General features: G+C 41.6%; 1 protein-coding gene across 3 annotated transcripts in view; it reads left to right on the top strand.

Moving 5' to 3' along the window:
• Eip75B (Ecdysone-induced protein 75B) overlaps positions 1-20,836 on the top strand; it is a 310,318-nt gene extending 289,482 nt beyond the window's left edge. For 2 of the 3 annotated variants that reach the window (XM_089634874.1, XM_089634875.1), the window contains exons 3-5: positions 3,578-3,722; positions 14,151-14,386; positions 17,383-20,836. In XM_089634874.1, the coding sequence (XP_089491000.1) occupies positions 3,578-3,722; positions 14,151-14,386; positions 17,383-19,026 (2,025 nt within the window). In that variant the 3' untranslated portion in view covers positions 19,027-20,836. Of the gene's footprint in view, positions 1-3,577; positions 3,723-10,461; positions 11,037-14,150; positions 14,387-17,382 lie in introns of those variants that run through there. The other variant, XM_089634876.1, reaches the window with a different exon arrangement.
• Positions 20,837-23,055: the final 2,219 nt, after the last annotated feature.

Genomic DNA, 23,055 nt, shown 5'->3' with positions numbered 1-23,055 from the left:
AGTCTTTTGAATTCCATAAATTGATGAGTAAACAAATTATGATATCTAAAGCTGGTTTGTTGTCTGAACCAAAACATCTTAGAGTTAGCCAGATTGACTTAACTTGCAAATATTTAATTACAGATTAAATATTTATTATTACGTAAAGCCCGTAGTTGGACCGAATTTAGACTGGTGACCAGGTCACTCGGGCTCTCCGTTCGTTGCCCGGAAAACTAGCACTACAATAACAACAGTCACGTGTTTACTTATTCCAATTATTCTGATTACTCTATTCCAATTCCTTCAATACGTTCTTTTAAGTCCATAAACAACACCTCCTCACTACATCTCAGCGTATTTGCCATATTCATCTGGCATCAATACAGAAATTAGAAACTTTTTAGAAATTTTCCAAGGAATAGTTTTGTTCTTGGATTGAATATTCCACGATCACTTATCTACTTACTGCTGCAGTCATCTGCGCTATTGGCCCCGCGTTCCTGTGAAAATATATAGGTTAATTTGGAATTCGAATAGTCACCCTTATTACGTAGTAATAAAACTTTTCTAAAGAAGCTTGGCAGAGCGGAAGGTTCATTTTCTCTGAAGCCAGAGGTAGAGGGTTCAGAATAAGTAATGTGTGAGATATTTCATTAGGAATTTAAATAGTAATTACCGTTTATGGTATGTTTAGTGACCAGATCTGAAGAGTTTGCTACTTTCCAACCGACCTCCACTCTTTTCAGTTCTTCTGTCTCCCAACATTTGCCAAATGGGAATGCTCAGCAGATAAACGTATTCCGCGGTTGCGACTTGCGGTATCACATAATGAATAACTTAAGGCGATGCACTACGTCGTGTAATATTTTAAATTGAGCCGCTATCAATAACAAACCTTACGTAGATGGCGATAAGGTTTAAATTCCCGCTTCACACCGTCCGCCTGTTTTGATTTATGCAAGAAAAAAATATGGCCAAAAAGTGCCTTTTATTTTATTTTGTGGATGTTCTGGCATAAATATTTAATTTTTTTCCGATCATTTTATAAATAACTTAATTTTCCACATTATATAATAAAATCATAACCGAAAATGGGTTCGTAAGTAGGAGATTTTGAACTTTAAAGCAGTTTTCATAGGCCTATACATTATTTTTTTCTGGGCTTATAAAAAGACTTATATAAAAAATACTCGATTATTTCAAAGGTCAAGATGTATTCTACTCGCAATATTTAATTAAAGCATCTGAAACATTTCTAGGCGACCAAATTTTCAAACCAAAAACACATGATTGAGCATTACTACGTATGGCATCGCATTAACAGTAAACAACTAATAGCAAAAACGCAATAGTAAGTAATTTGGCTAGTCTATAAATAGCTTTGGTATATTTAAAAAAAATAATGGCATCAATGCATGAATGAGCTCCGAGCGTCGTGAGATACCAAGCGAGCAGAAGGAGGAAAGAGTGGAGGAGTAGGTAACCCGGACCGCACTAAACCTGAGTTGCGCAACACGCTAGGCCGCCATTATTGTTGTCGTTGTCGGTCGTTGACTCTGCGAGGTCGTCGGCCGATTAAACGACTAGGTTATTTGCAACCCCACCCGCCTTCCACCCACCCTCCCCGCCCCTGCCGGGAGCAGACTGTCGGTGAACAAGGAAGTATTCCGAGGGCCGGTCTTCCAGCTTATTTATGGGTCTCTCTCCCGAACGTGAGAAATTTCCGCATGCTCTCCGTTAGAATTCGCAATTTGGCGGTGTTGACTGGTATACGAGAAGAATTCTCAAAGCAGTGTGTCATCACTCAATATTTAAGTTGTATATTAACTTTTCTAGTATACTACGGGTTGATTTACTCTTGTCAGAATAAATTAGTAAGTCGCCAGACAAACACATTAAATAAAACTAGTTTTAAAGAATGTAGAATAAAAGTTTTAGTTATTAATGTTATTATATTTAATCAATTAAAATTAAGCCGCTTAAAGACAATCATGAACATTACTTGTTGCAAATGTTACGATTTCGTATGAAAAATGCAAATGCAAACAAAAGCGTCGATTACATGCGGTTATTTTTGCGTTGCTTATTCGCCGTTGTTTCGCGTCTCCGTGCAAAAAGTGGACTCCATGCATCCAATGGTGTGAAGGCTTATTGGATAGCTGATGGCACAACAGTCACACCTGTGTCTACTTCTGACGCAACGGCGACCGTCTCTCTCCGAATTCGCATGACCCAAAAAAATAACTCGTCACCGTTCTGCTATCCTGGTAGGCCGATAGCGAACAACAACCTCGTTCACACATACTAGCCGTGAATATAATATGAATGAACAAATAAAGTGATTTATTGTGAATGTTGTCTGATAGCCTTCCTTTTTGCAATTCTCTTATCTCCCGATGAAAGCATTAACGTTTATCGCGCCCTAAATATCAACCAAAAATCACTTGATTCTTATAATACCTAACCATGAACAAACACCGAATATGGATAAGATTGGTTCTCGAAATCGCTTATCTAGAATTCTAATCGACGAATTTACCAACCGAAAAATATTTATTTGGAACGTTTGCATCATTTTCCGTAGGAACTTTACTGAAATTTAACTGAAAATGTATGCCATATTACATTATGGGAGGTCAATGAACCTCTGTTACCTTCTTACTGAAAGCATATCCAGGCAGCTAAAGAGCCAGGGCGATTTGAGAGATAGGGCTGTATGGGCTTGAGTTAGTTGGTCTAAAGTATTATTGAGGTACTGAAGGGATTATATGATCGTATTGGAGATCGTAGTCCGGCTAACGGTTCGGGTCGGAGGGAGCGGGGGGAGGGGCAGAACGGGCGGCGCGAGTGACACTCTCACTTTCCCTCGGTGGGGCGCGAGTTCAGCGGCCGAGAAGTAGGCCACGGGGCCTCGGCCCCCCTCCCCTCAATCCGTTCCCCGCCCGCCAGCGGCCCCGATCCCAAGGGGGAGCTATGAACTCGCAGTTCACGTTGGAGCTCCGTGTAGAACGGTCGCAATATTCAGAACACTAGTACCCGTCAGAACGACGCTGCACACTTTCCCAATCAGTCAGTCTATCGTGGAACGTCGACCAGTGCGGTCGCTTGTGAACTATACCGGGCTGTCAGTTGTTTTCTAGTTGGTGCGCGAAGCATACAATCAGTATATTTTTTTGTGATTTGTGATGTTTGTACGAGCATTAAGGATATTTAAGACTAGTTAAAAACTATTTTCTTGACCTTTTTTGGTCAAATAACTTTACTTGTGACAGTGATGTTTTGATTCACGGCCTTTTAGTCAAATTTAGGGAAATTAATTAGGGTAGTTAAAATGGGTTGCGTATACAATAGCGACGAGCTCACCCCTCCCGAGGAGAACCCGCTTACCAGGAAGTCGGACTTGTTGAAAAAGACCCATAGTGTGTTGGTTCAGATGTTGGAGTCGAAGCCTCTGTTCGAGGGGGCTCCGGCGGAGGCCGTGTCTAGTGACTCGGGGTGTGACAGTGACAGTGGGGGCGAAGGCGCTTGCCGCTGCGCCCCCTCCGACTCGGAGGAGGGCTCGAGTGACGGTGCTGATGGTAATGATGATTCGCAGGGTTTCTTCCGGCGGTCCATCCAGCAGAAGATCCAGTACCGGCCATGCACCAAGAACCAGCAATGCTCCATCCTCCGCATCAACCGCAACCGCTGCCAGTACTGCCGCCTTAAGAAGTGCATCGCCGTCGGCATGAGCAGAGACGGTAAGAATATCTTTTATTTACCTACCTTTTTAAACTTGTCTTCTCTCTACTTTTTTTCCTTAATTTTTTTTTTTTAATTTGAAAGAAAAACATTTTGATTTTTAAAAATATGAAAACCATCCCTTAAAATATTTTTATTTAAAAAAAATATATTTTTGATGCGAGGTAAAAAACATATAAAATCGTTCCAAATTAATTTGGGTCTACGATGTAATAATATATTTGTTACAAGGCGTTGAACAATGTTATCACTTTGCGTCGAACGAGTAGTTGCAGCACACAAAAAGCAGACCATCAATCAGGGTGTCAGAAGTCGGTGACGGTGAATAATGAGCCTTCACGGTAGGGGCTGGTTGGTTTGCTGGCGGCTGGCTGGGGTGGGTGCTCCGAACCGGGTTGGCGCGCATGCGCAGGCCTCCCGGGGTCATCCACCCCACCAGGACCATCCCTGGCCTGATACTGTGGCGTGATCCAGTTTCTACACCCAAGGCTCTTATGTTTCCTCCTTTCTTCTCGGCCATGTAGGTTACCCGCGATACCCTAATTCCGACCCTCGCTAAGTTTTCACTCAAATGGGAGGTTTTTTTAACAACCCTCTTGTTTACTTTTACCATTCTAGACCCGTAGAATTATGCAAAATGTTCTCGGCATATTGACATCAAAATTGTTTCATCTCAAAAAATTTCACTGTTTGATTTTTTTTTACCATAACGTGAAACTCTGAAATTTTGCAAATCCCGAAAAATATTTTTTTTAAGGATATGAATTTTTGAATAAATTCCTGAATTTTTTTGTTGTTTATATTCGCTAATTTTTTTGCGAACATGATGTTCAATTCGCAATTTGATCACATAGCGCACGGTGTTAATTGGAATGAGCATTAGCATTAGTGATACGCTCAATGGCCTGTCGTCCTAGTATCGCTTTTCTAATGCATTAGGCCTTTATCAGAAGGTTGGGCGGCTATTGCCCCGGCGAGGCGGGCAGAGGCGGTGAAGGGTCCAGCGCGGCGTTCGGAATAGAAACCATGTTGAGGTCACCCGCTCGCTCTAGCCCGATTAATTATTATTGCTCATTTACACACCGAACAACATATTATCTGTTCAAAGGAATTAAACTACTTACTGTTTTTTTCTTATTTGCAAATGGAATAGTTATGTACTCCACTTGAGTTATGTGCCCCTGGTAAATTAAAAATGTTAATCTAGTCTTTAAAACCCATCTTGAAGATCGCTTTGGGATTTAATTTAAAAAGCTCTTAGAAGATTTTTGTTTATAAGTCACAAGCCAAATTTAATATATTTTTGGAATAATTTTTTCGCTTATTTTTTGTCACTACAACATTCGTATTTCGGAAAATTCTGGAAAAAACCATTGTATGTATAGGATTGGCAAAAGTAATAAATGCACTTTTCCTCGAAATGACTTTGTGAAAACTTCAAAAGCAGGTTTCTCAAGATCTTTACAGTAGAAATTGAAAGTTCCCTTGTTGGCAGCGCGCTGCATCTATGACCCCCAATAAATGATATAATTATGGTCTCACTTTTAAATCTATTGTAAATTGTTGAGATAGTTCAAGGCATATTCATATTTGGATAACACCAAAACTATGTCCTTATTAATTCCAATGCAACGGCCTCATGTATATATTTTTTAAAACTATAGTCACACATTCTTATCAATTCGCTCACAAACATGTACACTGGGATTATTCCCTATCGAAAAGCAACGAATATCGCACGTAGCTTTTGTCACACTTTTGCTAAATCGGATGTTCATTCATACTCTATTGCGAAAAGTACCCCCTACAACTCGGCCCCTTTTGGCGCGGTGGTTTGCCTTTGCTTTTCCACCGCCGTATTGTGATGGCCTCGCGTGGCTTTCCTTGGGCCCAGGGCCACTGTAAAGCAATGAACCCGATTATCTGGCACGGCGACCTGCCGCCCGCGCCGCGACTCACCGACATTGCTCCTTTCCCTCTAGCGCGGGCCATTCCGTATAGCTCTGTCTCTTGTCGCGAGTATCTCGGCGGTCTGTTGCTCAATTTTCAATGGCGGTACAGTTTGCTCGGCCGCTAGTAGTGTCTTTGCGCAGAAAATCATTTAAATATTCTTATGTGTGTGTGTGGGGATATTAAGGTTTCCACACTAAACGAGGTCTCATGAAAATAAATTGTGTTGTCATCGGCGATTAAATAGGCCAATTTTAGTTACTTTGGATACCACAGATGCACACACGAATATTATGATTATGTTATCAATTTGGTAGACATCAGAAATTTTTAAGACTTTTCAGAAATTTTCAGATATTTTCAGGAAATGAAAAAATTATATTTTTACACAAAATTTCCGCCTTTACTTGTCTTATGATTCGAATATACGCATAGTTCATGCATATATATTGATCGAATTGGCCCCAAGATGGGAGTCTCATAAAAAGTATGAAAATCCCCGAAAATAGATCAATCTTTACGAGGAGATAATTATTTATTGTTAGTAAGCTTCTAGAAGTAAACAAAAGCGTCATAGGCCCACTTTAGCAATGTGTGTTAAAACGTGCTGCGCTTGTTGCCGAAATGTTACAACAACATCGCTACGTCCAAATAGAACACACCGAGTTATATAAAAAAAAGTACAAACGCTTCTGTTAATATTCGTACATCGCTTGCAATGGCAAAGTCAACAAACCAATTGAATATTTTTTTCAGTGGGAATTTATACATTCTGCGTTGCACAAGTCTAAATTATTGGTGGTGTGACGCAAGTGGCATCACCCGCGTCACACCACATATCCCTCCGCTCTCTTGCTCGCACTTCTTCTCTTACCCGTCACCCGTCGTCCCGTGTGACTGTACCTGGCCGTCACCGCTCACCCGTCTCTCGTCACAAGGGTGGCAAATGGGTCATTGGTGGCCGACCCGTGTCAATTAATTGCACTAAATTAGGGGGAGGACAAATTGATAAAACTTTTACTCCTCTTCTGGGAACCGTTAGATAAATGATATATTCTTGCACATGTCTCACAGATTTTGTGTTGAAAAGAGCTTTATATGTAAGTCAGCGGCCAGAATTAGGTAGGTAGAAGATAGCAGATAGCAGGTACTAGGTAAATGTAGTTCACTGGTGGCGGTGAAATTAGGCGAGGATCCTTGAGCGCGTTCCATATCCCGGCAGGGCGGTGACCCCGGGTCTCCCCGCCTCTCTGCCGCCCCCCCCCATCTCCCCCAGAAGGTGAACACCGCTCTGTGCTCTGCCTGACCAGCGGGACAGCGGGCAGCGGGGAAACAGAAATGGAATTATTATAAACCGCAGTTATGCAAGTGTTTTAAGATCGCAGAGCGGGAGGCCGTTACGCGCGCCGTCTCGCTCGGAGTGAGTGACTGCTAAACGGGCCATGGCGGGTCATTCACTCCTCGCGGCCCGCCGTAACCTACATAGGATAGTGAGCCTTATTCACCGCGGAGTATGGCCGATATTGCCCGCTCGCCGTACGTGGCGCTTGCGTTCGCCGCGGCCCCGAGGCGACCCACTTTTCGGAGCTATTTTGTCCTCGCTTAATTTGTTGTTATAGATGGAGGTTGTTTTTTTTGATTTGTAACTTTTCGTACCGGACGGCGAGCGAGTCTCATCGGTCTCGATGTCTTCCAAATTGATTAGATCGAGGATTCGTGTGTTTCTATTGCAGACGAGGGGGGAGTAACTGGGTCGGCTTAACGCGAATTCCACTCTGGGAAGGTCGCGCTTCGGGCGCTCGGGGTGACTGGCTGACTGGCTGACAGGCTGACTGGCTAACAACTACAGGCTGCTAGCTGGGAGATGAAACTGCGGAACGGAGCAACATTCGGCTATTCCTAGACAAGAAAAAGTCATAAAGAACAAAAGTTCATTCAAGTTTACTTGCCAAAATGTACACAAGCCGTCCGATAAAAATGACTTAACAAAACATGTTCCTCGTTGATTCTATTAGAATAATATGTGAGTTCTAAGTTTATGTAAACGAGTCTGCAATAATCTCCAGAACGTAACGCGAAATAATGGCGAATGTGCCAATTTTGGCCAAACAGCAAATATGAAATTTCATCAAATCCACCTCGGTGTGCAACCACATTAGACTAGGCTTGCGCAACATGTCCTTGTGTTTTTTTTGCGGTCCGCATGTATCGAAACTCGCAACAACCAACCGCCATCGCCGAAATCAGCGCTGAGCGTAATGCGAATATAATAATGGCCGCGAACAATGATGCTTAGTTCACCGAACCCGCTGGAAAATGGGCCGAGATTCGGCGGCACGTAAGGCGGATTACAATATGCGGATTAGAGTGAATGTGACGCCACGGCGGTGGTGAGGGGATGGTTGATGGTGATGATGTGGTGGTAGGTGGTAGCTGGTAGCATGTGCTCGGCTCGAGGTGTTGCAAGCGCGGTGACGGCGGGTTAGGCAGTAGGCGGCACGGCGGCACGGCGCGGAGGAGAGCGCGAGAGAAGAAAGCAGTGAAAGTGGTCCCCGCCGGTATATAACCTCGCCGCACTTCCGAGAGAAAGTACCACCTTTCTCCGCGGTGTCGTAACGCCGGAGAAATTATTACAAATTACGCTTTATGTTATTATACGCTGTTGTTGTTTTAGAAATGCGCGGCGCCTAATTTATACGGAGACCGGATATTCCGTTTCCATCTAATCGCCATATTCCGCGGATGACGGGTAGAGTTTCACTTTCGGTTATTGCACTCTGGTGAAATGTTACATGGCGCCGTGAAAGGTGACTGGAAGTCATCTAAATGTCATTAGTAATAAAGAAATGACGGGTAATAATTACTTTCATCCTCGCGAGTACGAGAAAACCATTTTGACAATGCTAGATTATTGTAGAAACACTCCACAAAGAAATCCATCACAGAGAACAATTTGCAAATAAATAAAAATTTAAAATCCAATAAACGTTATCATAACATTTGTGAAATAAATATAACAAAGTAAAATACAATTTTTATTTGTTATATTAGTAAAGTAATAAGAATAAAGCAACACTACCAGAGATAGCAGCGCTAACTGATTTAGATGGCGTAGCTCTACGAATCTACTACGCCAAAAGCTCTTTCATTATTTAGTCGAGACGCACGCCAGGTACTCGTGAAAAATATTTGACAGCGTCTCCGCTGTTTGCAGCGCGCCCGCCATCTAGCGCCGAGTGGCCACACTTCGTGTCACTAACCCCTCGCGGCCGACGAACGATAACGGTCTTGCTTTATTATTGCGTAGTAGGTAGGTACTTATAGAGTCGTCGACTCGGTTATTACTATTTAATTTCTTGAACAAACCAATAACTATCGCAATAGACAGCAAACATTAGCTTGCGATATTTATTATAATATCAGAACTACGAATAACTTTAACGTAATTTTTGCAAATAACCAAATATCAAAAACTGCACATTGTTCAAGGATACGGCAAAGAAATTGTTAAATAAATAAATACTACAAAAAACAATGGTTGACGTGCACTAAAATAAATATACAAGGATTATTTGAATTAATTGCTCAACAATGCTGTTTAGTTTGGCTTTCGGGCGTCGTGTGGCGCTAGTAGTAGTCTCGCACAGCGCATTGCTTCCCCTGGCGGCGACCTCGCGAAGTTCTGCTCAATTCTACACCTGCGAAGTGCGCATGCTCCGTCCGCCAAAAGTATAGACTCCATTTTCAGCATATTATTATTTGTAGGATTAATGACGCCCAATGCTCGGTAATTTGGAACGTATTTATTATGTTAATGATTACAAACGGTCATCATGAAAGTCCTTCAACCCAGCCAACTTCATACGATCATTTGGAATCGTAGTTTAGGCATGTGTCATATTTTTTTTGCTGAAAATAGTAATTATTCTGAAAAAAAAAATAGTTTTGAATAGTTAATCACATTATTTAGGAGATTAAATACCAACGATGATTAACTGAAGGTGAAACAAAAGTCGTTAATATTTCTTATCTCCAAGTGAAAAGGCAGAACACGGTAAATAATATAGTCTGTCTTATTTATTCAGCAGCAAAACAAAAATGTCCGACATGGCTCTATAAAAAGTTAAAAGGTTTCGTGAAGGTCGGATAAGGGCGATGGTTTTCGGTTGAATTTGTCTGCGGCGGGAACAGACTGCCATTTTCCCTGAATTAATAATTTATTTAAATAAAGACACGCAAATAAAACAACAATGCAATGACGAACCAAAGATGAACAATTCGTGTTTAGAAAACTCGGATACAGTATGGCTCTGTCGTGGCTTTTTATGGACAATGGACAAACTAATTATTATTGATATTTGATTAATAATCAATACACATACGGCATCAGGGTGCCCTCTCTGACCTATGATAATATATACGATACATTGTAAACTTTCATATTTATGATCCGTCGAATTATCATATATATTGATTATCAAAAGAGTCCTAAATAAATTGCTTCAAAATTGAAATAAAAAGATATGCCGACTCATTAGCGCTCCTAACGGTCTGTATAATAAGTCCCCGTCATTTTCCGCGTTCTTGCGGTTCAAAAAAGAATAGAACGCCATTATTCTAATGCGAGTTAGTGAGTGTCGGTTGGTTGGGGTCGCGGCGTACAGCGCCGTTCGTTCTCTCGCGAACCAAGTTCAAGGGCACTAGCGGATGGGTTGTAAGGGGCGGGAGCGGGAGGGCGGGGGGGAGAGGGACGTGGGCAGCGCGCTACGGCACCGCTCGCACTCGCCTGTTCGCCACTCATAGTCAGCACGGCACGAAGCATTCAGTGCGACGGAGTCCGCCCCGCGAACAGGTCGCGTAGCCCGAGCAAGAGTAGCTACACCAATTACGTGAAAGTACCGTTATAGGAAAACGCTCGACTTTGCGTATTGTCTATCTGTCATTCAGTACGGTCGGTCGTGACTTCAACAACGCGGTTCCCGACCTTCATCGGGACCTATTACCTAGTGTCCTCAGCCATTGGATTTCTGCAGTGATTTGGATTTAGGAACCAATTAAGTGAACGTGAAACGATTGATCTCATTCAACTGTGGATTTTAAGAATTAGTGCTGTGGCAATTCGTGATTTATGTTTAGTGAGTGAGGAAGTGCAGAGCACCCTCAACGTTACCAGTTACCACCCCTAGTGTCAATGTCCTGTGCATCCCACCACTCTGTGCTTAGGACGTGCTACCTCACTTAGTGTGTGATCGGTGTTTTATACTTTTGTTTGTGATAAACTGTTTTGATGATTTTGGAAATGGGTGAAGAGTTACCAATACTGAAGGGGATCCTCAACGGAGTCGTCAAATACCACAATGCCCGTACGTTTCCTCACATTTTAAAATTTTACTTTTTTATTAAAAAAAAATATATATATTTGCACTTCCTAATTTGGTCCAAATGTCAAAAATATAAATAAAATACCCAGGATGACTGTTGAATTATAAAATCAGTCCTGTGAAACTTAAACTTAAAAAAATGATAAACATTTGCAGTCTCAATATTAAGATCTCAAGTCTCCATAAGAGTGCCAAAAGAGAAATTGCACCCATGATTTCCCACTACCACCTCCTGCACAAATATATGTGACCTGACAGTACACTGTCATTGACTCTTGACAATTTCGCAACTACTTTCTTATTTTTCACTTTTTTCCGTCTTACATTTTTTTTTTATTTCTATGGATTAAAAAGATTTTTTTATTAAGATATATTAAAGCTATTCCAATTTTTTCTCAATTTTTTCAAAATAGGAAAAATAAAACTAAATTTCTCTCGGTTAATTAATTAATTAATTAATCATAAATCATAATCATTTAAAATCTAGTTTTCAAAGTAACACAAGAAAATAAAATAAAAACTGATCCAATAAATACACATAAAAAAGCGATTGCTCTAAATAGTCTGTAAAAAAAGGATACATCAATAGAAGGCATCTCAGTTCGCGCTAGAACGTGGGTTAATAAGGCGGCCGCAGTCAAATTTGACCTACTGCTGGGTCGGTACGCCAGCGAGAAAGTTGTAACACACTTTTGTTCAGTCGCTTGTTCCTCTGCCGGTCGCATTAATAACACTCACTGGATGAGAGTACAGACACAGACTCGGAGTGGACTGGGGCGTATTTCAGTCAATTTATTATGCACACTATCTTATTGTTTTCACGCCGATAAACCATAATGATAGCAAAAGAAAATGAAATCAGTCTACATGTAAAGAATGGCCAACACGTGATAAATTATACTTTCTTTGGATAGTTATATATTTCAGACCGTTGATTGATCGTACTGATTTATTTAATAGGATATGAGCATTTTGGAAAAGAAAACTGCTGGGATTAATGGGAAAAGGATTGCTTCATAACATTATAGCTTCATTCAAATGTCAATCTCCGCTTCTGATCTGAAAACGGGAAAGTCATTACTCATTCCGGCCATAATTTGTCGGTCCGTGGATGTAAAATATTGCGGGCTTATTGTTCCAGCGTGATCTTGTGACCTGTTTACTGACAATGTACGTGGGTCGGCTGCTGAGGCCAACACTTTCTCCCCTTTCTTCCGTCGCTCGACCATCTCGAGTCTCGAGTGCGGCCGACGAAGGTAAAGAGCCGCGTACCATAAATGTTCAATATTGTCGAGCAAATTCGTGATGTATCTAATGCCCACGGAGTGAAATTGATACTGAGTTTCGAATCGCAGAGAGACAGTCCTAGCCACTCGTACCAGAAGTGTGTTACCGAAAACTTTTACTTTCTCCGTTCTCATTTCGTGACTCTGGCAAGCCCGTGGGCTGGTGGCTGTTCGTGTAGTTCATGTGAAATGAATATATCATCATTATATCCATTTGTAGAATCTTATATCAATGACTATTCCGCCCACAAACAATATTGTCAGAACTAAAATATCCGCATTAACGAAAAATATACAAGTTAAAGGAAATAAAGCTATACAATTTAGAAGAATGAATCTACTGAAAGTAAATAACAAAAGAACATGCAAAATGAATCTAGTCTATCGGCCGGATCGGAACCTCATAATATAAACTCATCAACTTCCCCCCTTTGGAGCAGAGGTCGTTTCACTTTCGCTCGTGTTAGAAAATGGAGACTTTTTAACATCCATTGTTTGCTATCTCGTCACTTTCTCCTTTCGGGTATTTCGGAAACTGGAGCATTTGTCTGTGTCAGCTGCATATAGTCCGCGTTTCGCTTGCTGCGCCGAATAGATATTATTGTGTCGAATAGCCAAATCGCCCAACCGACAAAGTCAAATCAACAGAAGAGTACAATAACGATAGAATGAGCAATAACGGATACTGCAAACGTTAGTTTACATCTAACGCAAGATAAAACTTGTCATGTATCCTAAACCCAAGCAAGGGTCTACTTTGTTCACCCAATATTTGAACGCCTTTATCTCGATCATCGAGTGCATTAGGGGTCGTGTGCCGGGTGTTTGGGGTCTGTGACCTCGCGCCAGGACTAGCACCCTTGCCCCGCCTGCTATCCCTCTTGGGCTCTCAGGTAAGGCGATGGCAGATGGGGAGCAGATGGTAGACACGCGCCACCCACCTGGATCGAACGCGCACATTGTTCTCCACACAACGGTTACCAGTGATAACCCAACATTATTTCACCAACGTTATGAAAAATACGTATCATCATTGCAATTAAATTCGCAAAACAAAATCCAAAGCCTATGGAGGGTATTTGACTAGGTACTTTAGTATGGGGAGATTCTCCCTTCTCGTACGAACTGCGACATGGAGCTAAAGGGCATTGCCCTTGTTGGCTGTGTTCTGCATCTGTCTGTCCCCTCCTGCTCTCTGCCTTGGAGGGTGCCCTACACCCTCCCGGGTGCACATGCACCAAGCGTGGCACAAAGCCTCTTATCCTCATCGCCACACCCTTTGTTCAACAGCTTTAGGTTTTTTTTTACACACTGGGGGATGTTTTTTTTGAGAGGGTCATTAAATGTTACCAAAAGAATATTTAGTTGGTTTAACGGATATTTTTAAGTGTGTTAACAATCGACTGTTCCAAACAGAAAATGGCAATTCAATCTACATTGTATTCATTATAGTAAATTCTTAGCGTGGTCCATGAGCGTAAATATATATTTATGTAAATGCTAAGATAGATCTAGAGACGCAATTTGTTCAATGACTATTTACCATTGCGTCAGATTTCACACACGTGGATGTGCAAAGGCGAACATGAATTAATTTATCTCCATTGCCAATGTTCTATCACGACCGCTAATAGCGAGGTCATTTCCGCATTGACCTTATACCTTGCGAGATATTGTCTTCTAAATACATAATAAACGACTAGCATGAATATTTCCACGTTTCCTGATGCCATTGATAAATTACTTTGATAAGTATTTGTTAATTTTTATTTAATGTAACTCACTAATTCGTTTTTTTCTTTTGTTACAGCCGTGAGATTCGGGCGTGTCCCCAAGCGGGAGAAGGCGCGCATCCTAGCCGCTATGCAGCAGTCTAGCAACTGCAGATCTCAAGAGAGGGCAGCCGCCCAGGAGTTGGATGATGAACCCAGGCTTTTGGCCAGGGTAGTAAGAGCGCATATGGATACTTGCGAATTCACCAGAGACCGAGTAGCAGCCATGAGAGCGCGAGCAAGAGATTGCCCGTCCTACTCAATGCCCACACTGGTAAGCTTCTTTATCTGAACTACTACTCCTTCAAACCCTAAGGTACTGAGAGAGTTGGCTCACATCGAACAACCCACACTTTTGCAAGCCACTTTTAGATCTACAATTAGATTTTTTCACATCATTAGCCGGTGCTACGCTTTCATCTGAATGTGACACGTGTCAAGCTTATAACTGCGTGATATCAAATTAGGGTGAGATTCATTCATGTTTACTCAGAATATGTCGTAACGTCAACAAAGATTTGTTTTCTTCTTGCTGTGTGGTATTATTTATTCACCATTATATCAAGCTAAAAAATAAGACCTTAGCATAATTAAGGATATTTTCTTAATTTTGTAGGCAATAATATTCTACTGGAGACTAGGAAAATCAATTTTACTATAATAAAATCATGTCCTTGCTTACTTTATTTTGACGGAATCGAAACTAGAAGTATGTTTGCATATTAAACTTAATGTACGAGTACCATTTAATGCGGGAAGAACTATTAATTTAATTAATTTTAATCTACATTTAATGCGGGAAGAACTATTAATTTCGAATTGAAACCGCAAGTATTTCCGTTTGCTGCTGTAAAATTTGCTAATCCCTAACCCCTGTTGATGCACTTGAATGCACTCTGTAGTTATTGGCGTACGTGACCAACCTTGGTTGCTCATGCGTTATATTCGCATATACGAGGCTTGTTACTTTGCCATTATAATTGATGGTCGTAGATTTACATACACGTCTTTATTTAATTGAGGCGATAGTTTTATGAAGACCTCTTTAGGATTGATTAATATCAGCGTGACAGCGTGGAGAGCTCCGCCATTGTGTTATTTTTTTAGATTGTCATTATCAATTTCATCGTTTGATTCGTTTCATGCGTGCGCTTTTGAATATAAATTCCGCGACACACTTATGCTGGCCGGGTAATTTGAGGTGAAAGTCGTTGAGTCTTTTTGACGATCTCGAGATTTGTTCTCCGCAGCTTCCTCGTCCGCGCAGATCTTTACACGCGGACGTATCTCTGGGCAAGGTTGGCGGGCAAGGTCGCCAGAGCGGCTGGGAAGGTGTGTTCACTATGTACCGATCATCAATCATTGAAATATAAAAACTTTCTTCTACGGCGCCAATGTTCTTGTTTTAAATATTGCGGCCAACGTTGGGCTCGGCTTTCTCTCCTGTCACCTTCTGTGCGCCGGATACAGGTAGAGGTAGCAGCTCCCCTCCCTGGTGTCCATGCCCTTTGTTCTGTTTGAGGCCGTTGTGAAAAGGATGTAGGGTATTCGGATGAGTGAACCGTAGAAGGTCTACTTGATAGGTCTTTGTTAATACCTAATTGGTTTTTAATTCCCGTGAAATAATAGTTATTATTTCATTTTATTATAAAATTCCTTATACTAGTGTATTCACTATGCTTGCGGCAAATTTTTAACCCTTGTAACGTGGGTTATACCTCTTTTTTGAACTCTAAACAAATAAGACACCAATAAGAACCTGATTCTATCTCGCTTATAAACCTTAAATATTCACGTCCTTTTTTTAACGTAACAAAAAGAGAAAAGTATAAAGTTGATAGGGTGTAGAGAGCGGTATTTTACGCTGTTTTCCTATCGTAAACATAAACAAATGACCCCACCGTATTAACGTGAAACAGCCCAAGTATGTGGTATTTGTCATGGAACTTGAACCCTTATTCGCACGTGGAATAGGGAATGAAAACACAATGAAGGGCACGCGAGAACAAAGGCTCCAACAATCAGACCGGCCGACCTTGCTTTACAACGGAAACATTCAAGGTCTATAAGTAGGGAACCGTACTTCTCTTGTCGTCTCCCTTTCACGACGATTCTAAGTAAAGATTTATTATTCAAAAAGATATATTTTTACACCGCAACCATCTCTTTCACTCTCATCGTGATATATCTTGACGTGAAAGCAGGCTTATTATTTATGTAAATTAACGTTTTTGTTCCGAGACAACCGGTGTGTCTGGTCGGGTGTGATCTCGGGTCAACATTGTGACACGATTAAATCGTAGATGATTAATGCCTTGAGATTTCTGCACCATTTTTTAAATCGCAGAATACATCAGATTTTGTTTGCCGTTTCCTAGTTAATAATGCTGAATGATACAGTCATTTTGTCTTTTTTGCGAACGATGAATATTATCGTAGGAACATTAAATTAATTTACAATATCTCACAGTACTTGTTGCAGAAGGTTCAATGCGATCGTCAGCAACAAGGAAATATAAACGTGTAAGGCCAGAGCCTCGGCGCTTTACTTCCTGGAGGAAAGTAGTCCCATTAGCACTGGTCAATGTAACTTGTTTCCATTGAGCCAAGAGGTCAATTTCAAATTGAATGAGATTCTGTACGAAGCGGTAAAAATGTTATCTTAGAAGGACGGTACTATCCAAACGCGTTAATCAGATCTTACGTATGAAGTGTGAAGGTTCAGATTTTTTTACTAAATAAATAATTAATCAGTTCTTAAAATTTTCTTGAGGACTGAGGAATTAAATTGAAGACCAGTGTATGTGGTAAGAATAGTGATACTCACAAATATCAAGGAATTTCCGCTTGTAATAAATAGCTTACGCGCTCATCTATCGATCCAAAGCGTTACGCTCGACCTTGGTAGCCCAATGAGCTTTCATGTTGCCCTGCGATGTTTCTAGTGAAGCCTGGGGACCTTGGTGGGCTTGCGTCGCTAGTGACGTCACGGGGGTGTGGGGCGGGCCACTTCCGCGACCCACCACCACCACCACCACCCCTTGGGCCGAGCGGTGCGTGGCTGAGACTCGTTCATTGACTGATAAACGGCGGCCTGTGTCTAGACAGGGCTTGCAGTGGGACGATGCGCGGTTATTAACTCCTCGCAATCAGTTTCCTACTGAAAATCCACTCTCTCATACCTCTATCGGTACAAATGACATTCACATTGAAAAGCATCACGATTAAATATAATTCATGATATTAATTATTTGTTTCTTCTTGTTTCAGGCTTGTCCACTAAATCCCGCACCGGAACTGCAATCCGAGAAGGAGTTCTCTCAGCGCTTCGCCCACGTCATTCGAGGCGTCATCGATTTTGCTGGCCTCGTTCCCGGCTTCCAGTTACTGTCTCAAGAAGATAAGTTCGCTCTTCTCAAGAGTGGACTATTTGATGCCCTTTTCGTCAGATTGATCTGTATGTTTGATTCCCCGATCAACAGCATCATCTGTCTAAATGGCCAAGTCATGAAGAGAGATTCCATACAGAATGGAGCTAATGCCAGATTCCTCGTAGATTCCACGTTCAAGTTCGCAGAGAGAATTAACTCAATGCGCTTGACGGATGCTGAGATTGGCTTGTTCTGCTCCATAGTACTCATCTCGCCCGACAGACCCGGCTTACGTAACGTTGAGTTGGTTGAGCGTATGTACTCCAAACTAAAATCCTGCCTGCAGACTGTCATCAACCAGAATAGACCCGGACAACCAGAGTTCCTTAACGAGTTAATGAAGACGCTTCCAGATTTAAGAACACTGAGCACCCTTCACACTGAAAAGTTGGTTGTTTTCAGAACTGAGCACAAAGAGTTGCTTAGACAGCAAATGTGGTCTATGGAAGATGATAGCAGCAAAAGTCCGGCTGGAAGCTCCTCTTGGTCTTCCGGCTCAGACGTTACCATGGATGAAGCCGTTAAGAGCCCACTTGGATCTGTGTCAAGCACAGAATCCGCTTGCTCTGGCGAAGCCGATCACTACTCCGGAGCCCCCCTACTCGCAGCCACCTTGGCAGGAGTTGGTGGCCGCTGTCCCGTGAGACCCCGCGCCGATTCTGGGGGCTCGCGCGGCTCAGCCTCCTCGGGAGAAGATGAGTTGATCGCACCTGGCAGACCCGGACTCACCGTTACACCTCTGGGTCGCCCGATGCACGTTCATTCTTACACTCATCCAAACATCCACCCACATCTCCGCTACCGCAAGTTAGATTCTCCCACCGATTCTGGCATTGAGTCCGGAAATGAGAAGCACGAGAAGCGGCCGGGAACCTCTTCGGGTTGCTCGAGTCCCCGCTCTTCCCTAGAGGAACGCAGCGACGATAAGTCCAGTCGACCAGTTGAAGATATGCCAGTTTTAAAAAGAGTATTACAAGCTCCCCCCCTATACGATACCAGCTCCTTGATGGATGAGGCATACAAACCTCATAAAAAGTTCAGAGCCTTGCGACAGAAAGAGTCCGCAGAAGCGGAAGCTGTTCCTACCGGGGGTCCATCACCGAGACCCTCTCAACTTCAGATGCACCTTTCCCGCCCCGTGCCCGCCCCCGCGCCCGCACTTTCCATCACGCACTCCGTGTTGGCTCGCTCCCTCATGGAAGAGCCCCATATGAGCCCCGAGCAGATGAAGAGAGCAGACATCATCCAGAACTACATCATGCGAGGAGACCGAGATCCTTCCTACCGGGCCCCACGCTGGCCAGCCACCGTCCCCGCCCCCACCGCCGCCCCTCTCCTCTCACCCCGCCCTCCGCCGCCTGCACCCCGCCTGGAGTTGCAGGTGGACATTGCGGACTCTCCTCAACCCCTCAACCTGTCCAAGAAGTCTCCCACCCCGCCTCGCACACCTTTCCACCCCCACAATTTACTCCTCGAGGCGTAGTGCCACCCACCTCCAACACCCCCGAATTAAAACCAAATAATTTATTGACTGGTGAATAACTCGCCGCGTTGTGCCGAAGTATTGTTGTAAATATAAGCGGAGACTGTGCGGACGATATCTGGCACCATCCTACTATTGTGTTATGTCTTAAGTTTAGGATTTTCAAATTTGAATTAATATATTTGTGATAAAATTTTCATTTTATAATTTACTTTATAAGTGAGTGAGAAAAGAAGGCGTTGTATAAATGGACTAATTCACCCATCATCGTGTCGTTATATTATTCCGATCATTGTTTCACCCATGTTATATTTAGTTCACTCACTGAGACCTTCTCAGAGGTCAATCGAAATGTTTTATATTTTGACTATTTATTTAAGTATCGACATTATTTTATTTACCTTTTCTATGAAAATGTTACGTTATGTTAGAGTTAGTAATCGAGTGTAAATATAAGGTGAGGACTCTGTGACTTGAGTGCAATCTGCCGGCCGCCTAGTCCCGTAGCCCCTAGTACTACTAGCTACTAGACGCGGCCCCGGCGTTTCTTTCTTTATCGCTATTAGTAGATAATTTAAATAAATACAATACGTGTGAACAAAATTAAGATAAATATGTTATTATACGAAAAATGAAAAAAGAAAAAAAAAAACAAATTGAAGCCAGTGGGGAAATGATTTAAATTAGCGAATCTGTCAATTAGTCGCGACGGTTCCCCCTTGATCATCTCTAGTTCGGCGGGGTTCGAACCACCTCCGTCGTTCTGTCGTGTAAATGTTCATTTTCCGAATGGTCGGTGTATGGCCAAGTCGTCCTGGTAGAAGTAACATAGGTGAATATACTCGATGTAGATACATATCGCCGCAAGAGTATCGGACGATTATTTCTGCGTCACTATTACTACAAGTATACTTTGTCGATTGTACTTGTCATTATTTCCAATTTCGAGCATCGCTCATACAAACGCATGTTGCATTTACGCATTGGTTGGATGTTGACTCGTCCTGCTCCAGTGAGGGAGGCTGGTCCTCCGTGTGCCCATTGGAGCGGGGCGCTGCAACTTCTGTGATGGTTGTTTCTCACTTCAGAGCCCCATGGTGAGAAGCGAGAGGCACCCCCGAGTTGCGCCAATCCGAATTGTATAAAATAGTTTAACAAATAATTTTAAAGTAAACAAAGTAATTATTGTTGTATTACTCAATCACGTCTTTTATCATTATCCATTCATTAAGCGTATATTTCGTGAAATTTTTAAATACAGTTCTTGCAGTTATTAAAATATTATTCGTTTGTGACCGTTTTATCTTGTCAAATCATTTCCTCACAACTAGAACGTCACTTGAGTGTCGGGTCCAGTGAGGCGGGGATATGTCACTCAACATTCTTACCTCGGTCGGCTCGCTCGGGCAGTCGCAGAGGCGCGTCTACTTACCATCGTACTAGTGCAAATCCTGAGCGGGTTGTCACAGGCTTTCGCCGACTGGTGTGACATTTGCTAGCGCATTTTATTAATTGTAAGCGCCAGCACATGTCACATCATTCTGCAAGAATGCCCACCCTAAGACAAAAATTCCAACACTTCATTTTTGGAGTGACTTTATGTAAATGTACAGGGTGTTCCATAAAAAAGAATACATTTCGTTTAGCCGTGACATATCAAACCTGCCAGTGTAATTAACAAATTAAATCAAAGATGGTTGCCAAGTGTGTATGTTTAGTATTTTGTAAGCTTGGGTCAGTTCTCAATTTATTGTTACACGATGAAAATGAGAGGTCGTCAGAATAAAAAACATTGTCTGGTGAAAAATTATACTCGCATTTTATTTGAGAAAAAAAATCTTGCCCTCCATTATTCCCCCTGCCATGATTATCAAAAAACAAAATATCGATCTAGATATTAATGAAAACATTACACATTACACATTACACGAAAAAAATACAGAATACAATGAAAATCGAGAAAACACAACCATTACCAGAAATGGAACAATTTATCTGAACAAAAAAAAACAGAAAGATTAACAAAAATATTAAAAAGGTGAGTATTAAAAACAATAAATTATGAAAGAAGTTAAATTTTGGTATATACCACACAAAGTATAGACGATACATTTCCCGTATTATCTTGTCTTAAATGGACTTGAATTGGTTAAATCATATAGAAGAAGAAGAACACGAGAAATGCGATGTGGGCATGTTTTGTGATCCAAAAGTCTAACCATTCTTTGTTTAAATTTCAAATACGGAAACTATTTTCAACTAATTTTTCGATCAAATATAATGGCACTTTAATGTCAGGCAATGCAAGAAAAACGACAACGCTTTCTAAACGGACCAGACCCAAAAGGTACTAATCGAGTGTCGACATCAGCTTCCATTACATCTACATGGAAGGCATTTCTAGTGTATGTTATCTATTCAGTGGGTTAAACTCATAACAGCCTTACTAAAAAACGTTTTGTCAGAACAGTAAAAAACTTGACTTATTACCACGCGTCTGTTTGGGTTAAATGTTCTTAAACCATGCTCCAGGCCAGCTTTACTACACCAACGTTGAACGGGCGTGTGAAAATCTAATTAGTAAGACGGTATAAGTTCAAGGTGTAACAATGCGGGAAAAAGTTTACGAAATGTCGAGATATCTCATAGTCAGAATAAAGAAGAATTATTTGAAAACCAAAACTAGATCCTTGAGTAAACCCATTACTGAAAGTCCATAAATAGATCCCCGAGGACGTTGTTTTTCGGCTATAAAAATTATTAGTATTCAATTCTAGACCAAAAAATTCTTCTGATAATGAAGTAAGGAGTAGTAGAAAGCATTGCATTATAAATATGAAACGTTTTGCGTCAGTCGTCTACCGCGAGGCAAATAGTCCTTGATTCTATTTGCATTTTTATTGTAGCACTTCCTTGTTCGCATTCCTCGCTGCTCGTAAACATTATGGTTGAGGAGATTGAGAAATACTGTTCAAGGTGTGGGAATTGATGGTAATTATTATTTAATAGTCCGGTAGGTACGCAAAAGAAAACAGATTCGAATTACATAGCTGGCTAATCGATGGTTGCAATAAAAGAAAATTTACAGGACAAGTAAAGCGTGAATGTAAGATATCAATTTAAAGCTGCTGAAGTCGCCGATATAAAAGTCATTAGATCAGACAGCAGGCGTCGGCTAATGCATTCTCAGGTTTATAGTCAACTAATTAATTTTCGTTTGATAAAAATGAACGGGCAGTAATTGCATATAATCAGCCCTTTGCACGTCAGGTCGTATGCTCAAAGTTTTATGAATGGACTTAACCAAATTAGTAGGAAATATCTGATTTACCACTCCAGCATAAATAAGTTTTCTTGTGGGCATCGCTGACATGGGCATGCTAAGTGACAATTTAATTCTAATCTCTATGAGGTTCATTTCAGTTCATTACCTACTTTTCGCATTGTCAAAAGCCACTGTTAAACAGCCGAGGGACAGCAAAATAGTCACATAACACAAAAATATAATTTAAAATCACCTTACTTTTCTAAACCTTATGTTAACAATTTAATTTACGCAATGGTTTCACTGGTACTTTCGCTAATCAACTCCTCCCTGGAACTGAATATCTGTGAGTATTTGTACGCTTTCCCCCTATAACATTAACTTTTCGTGTCTTTATTTTTATCTATAGGCTGACCCAATTCTCTCCTTAAATAGAAAAGCACCCCCTCTAGTCCACACGTTAACCGTTGAGATTACATGTTAATCTCATAATAGTGATCATCATCGTCAGTGCTACCACCCTTATGCTTAGGCTCTCGACAATCCTTCGTCCTTCGTGTTTTTAGTGTTAACTCATTGGTGGTCGACCATTTTCCATTCTTCTCTCCATTCTTGATTCGTGTCGTGCTTTTGCCAAAAAATCTTGTCACCATGTGTTTCATACATTAATGGTTGTCATCCACTGCAACTCTGAGAGCTTTGCGGATAATATTACCAGCAAACAGGATGTGATCAGCACCACGTTCCTGGAGCATACCTACTTT

The sequence above is a fragment of the Hesperophylax consimilis genome, chromosome 8, assembly GCF_061612785.1.
Source record: "Hesperophylax consimilis isolate HC1 chromosome 8, BYU_Hcon_1.0, whole genome shotgun sequence".
In the NCBI taxonomy this organism is placed as follows: Eukaryota; Metazoa; Arthropoda; class Insecta; order Trichoptera; family Limnephilidae; genus Hesperophylax; species Hesperophylax consimilis.
The sequence above is the reverse complement of the archived record's forward strand: the minus strand, read 5'-3'. Positions and strand labels throughout refer to the sequence as shown.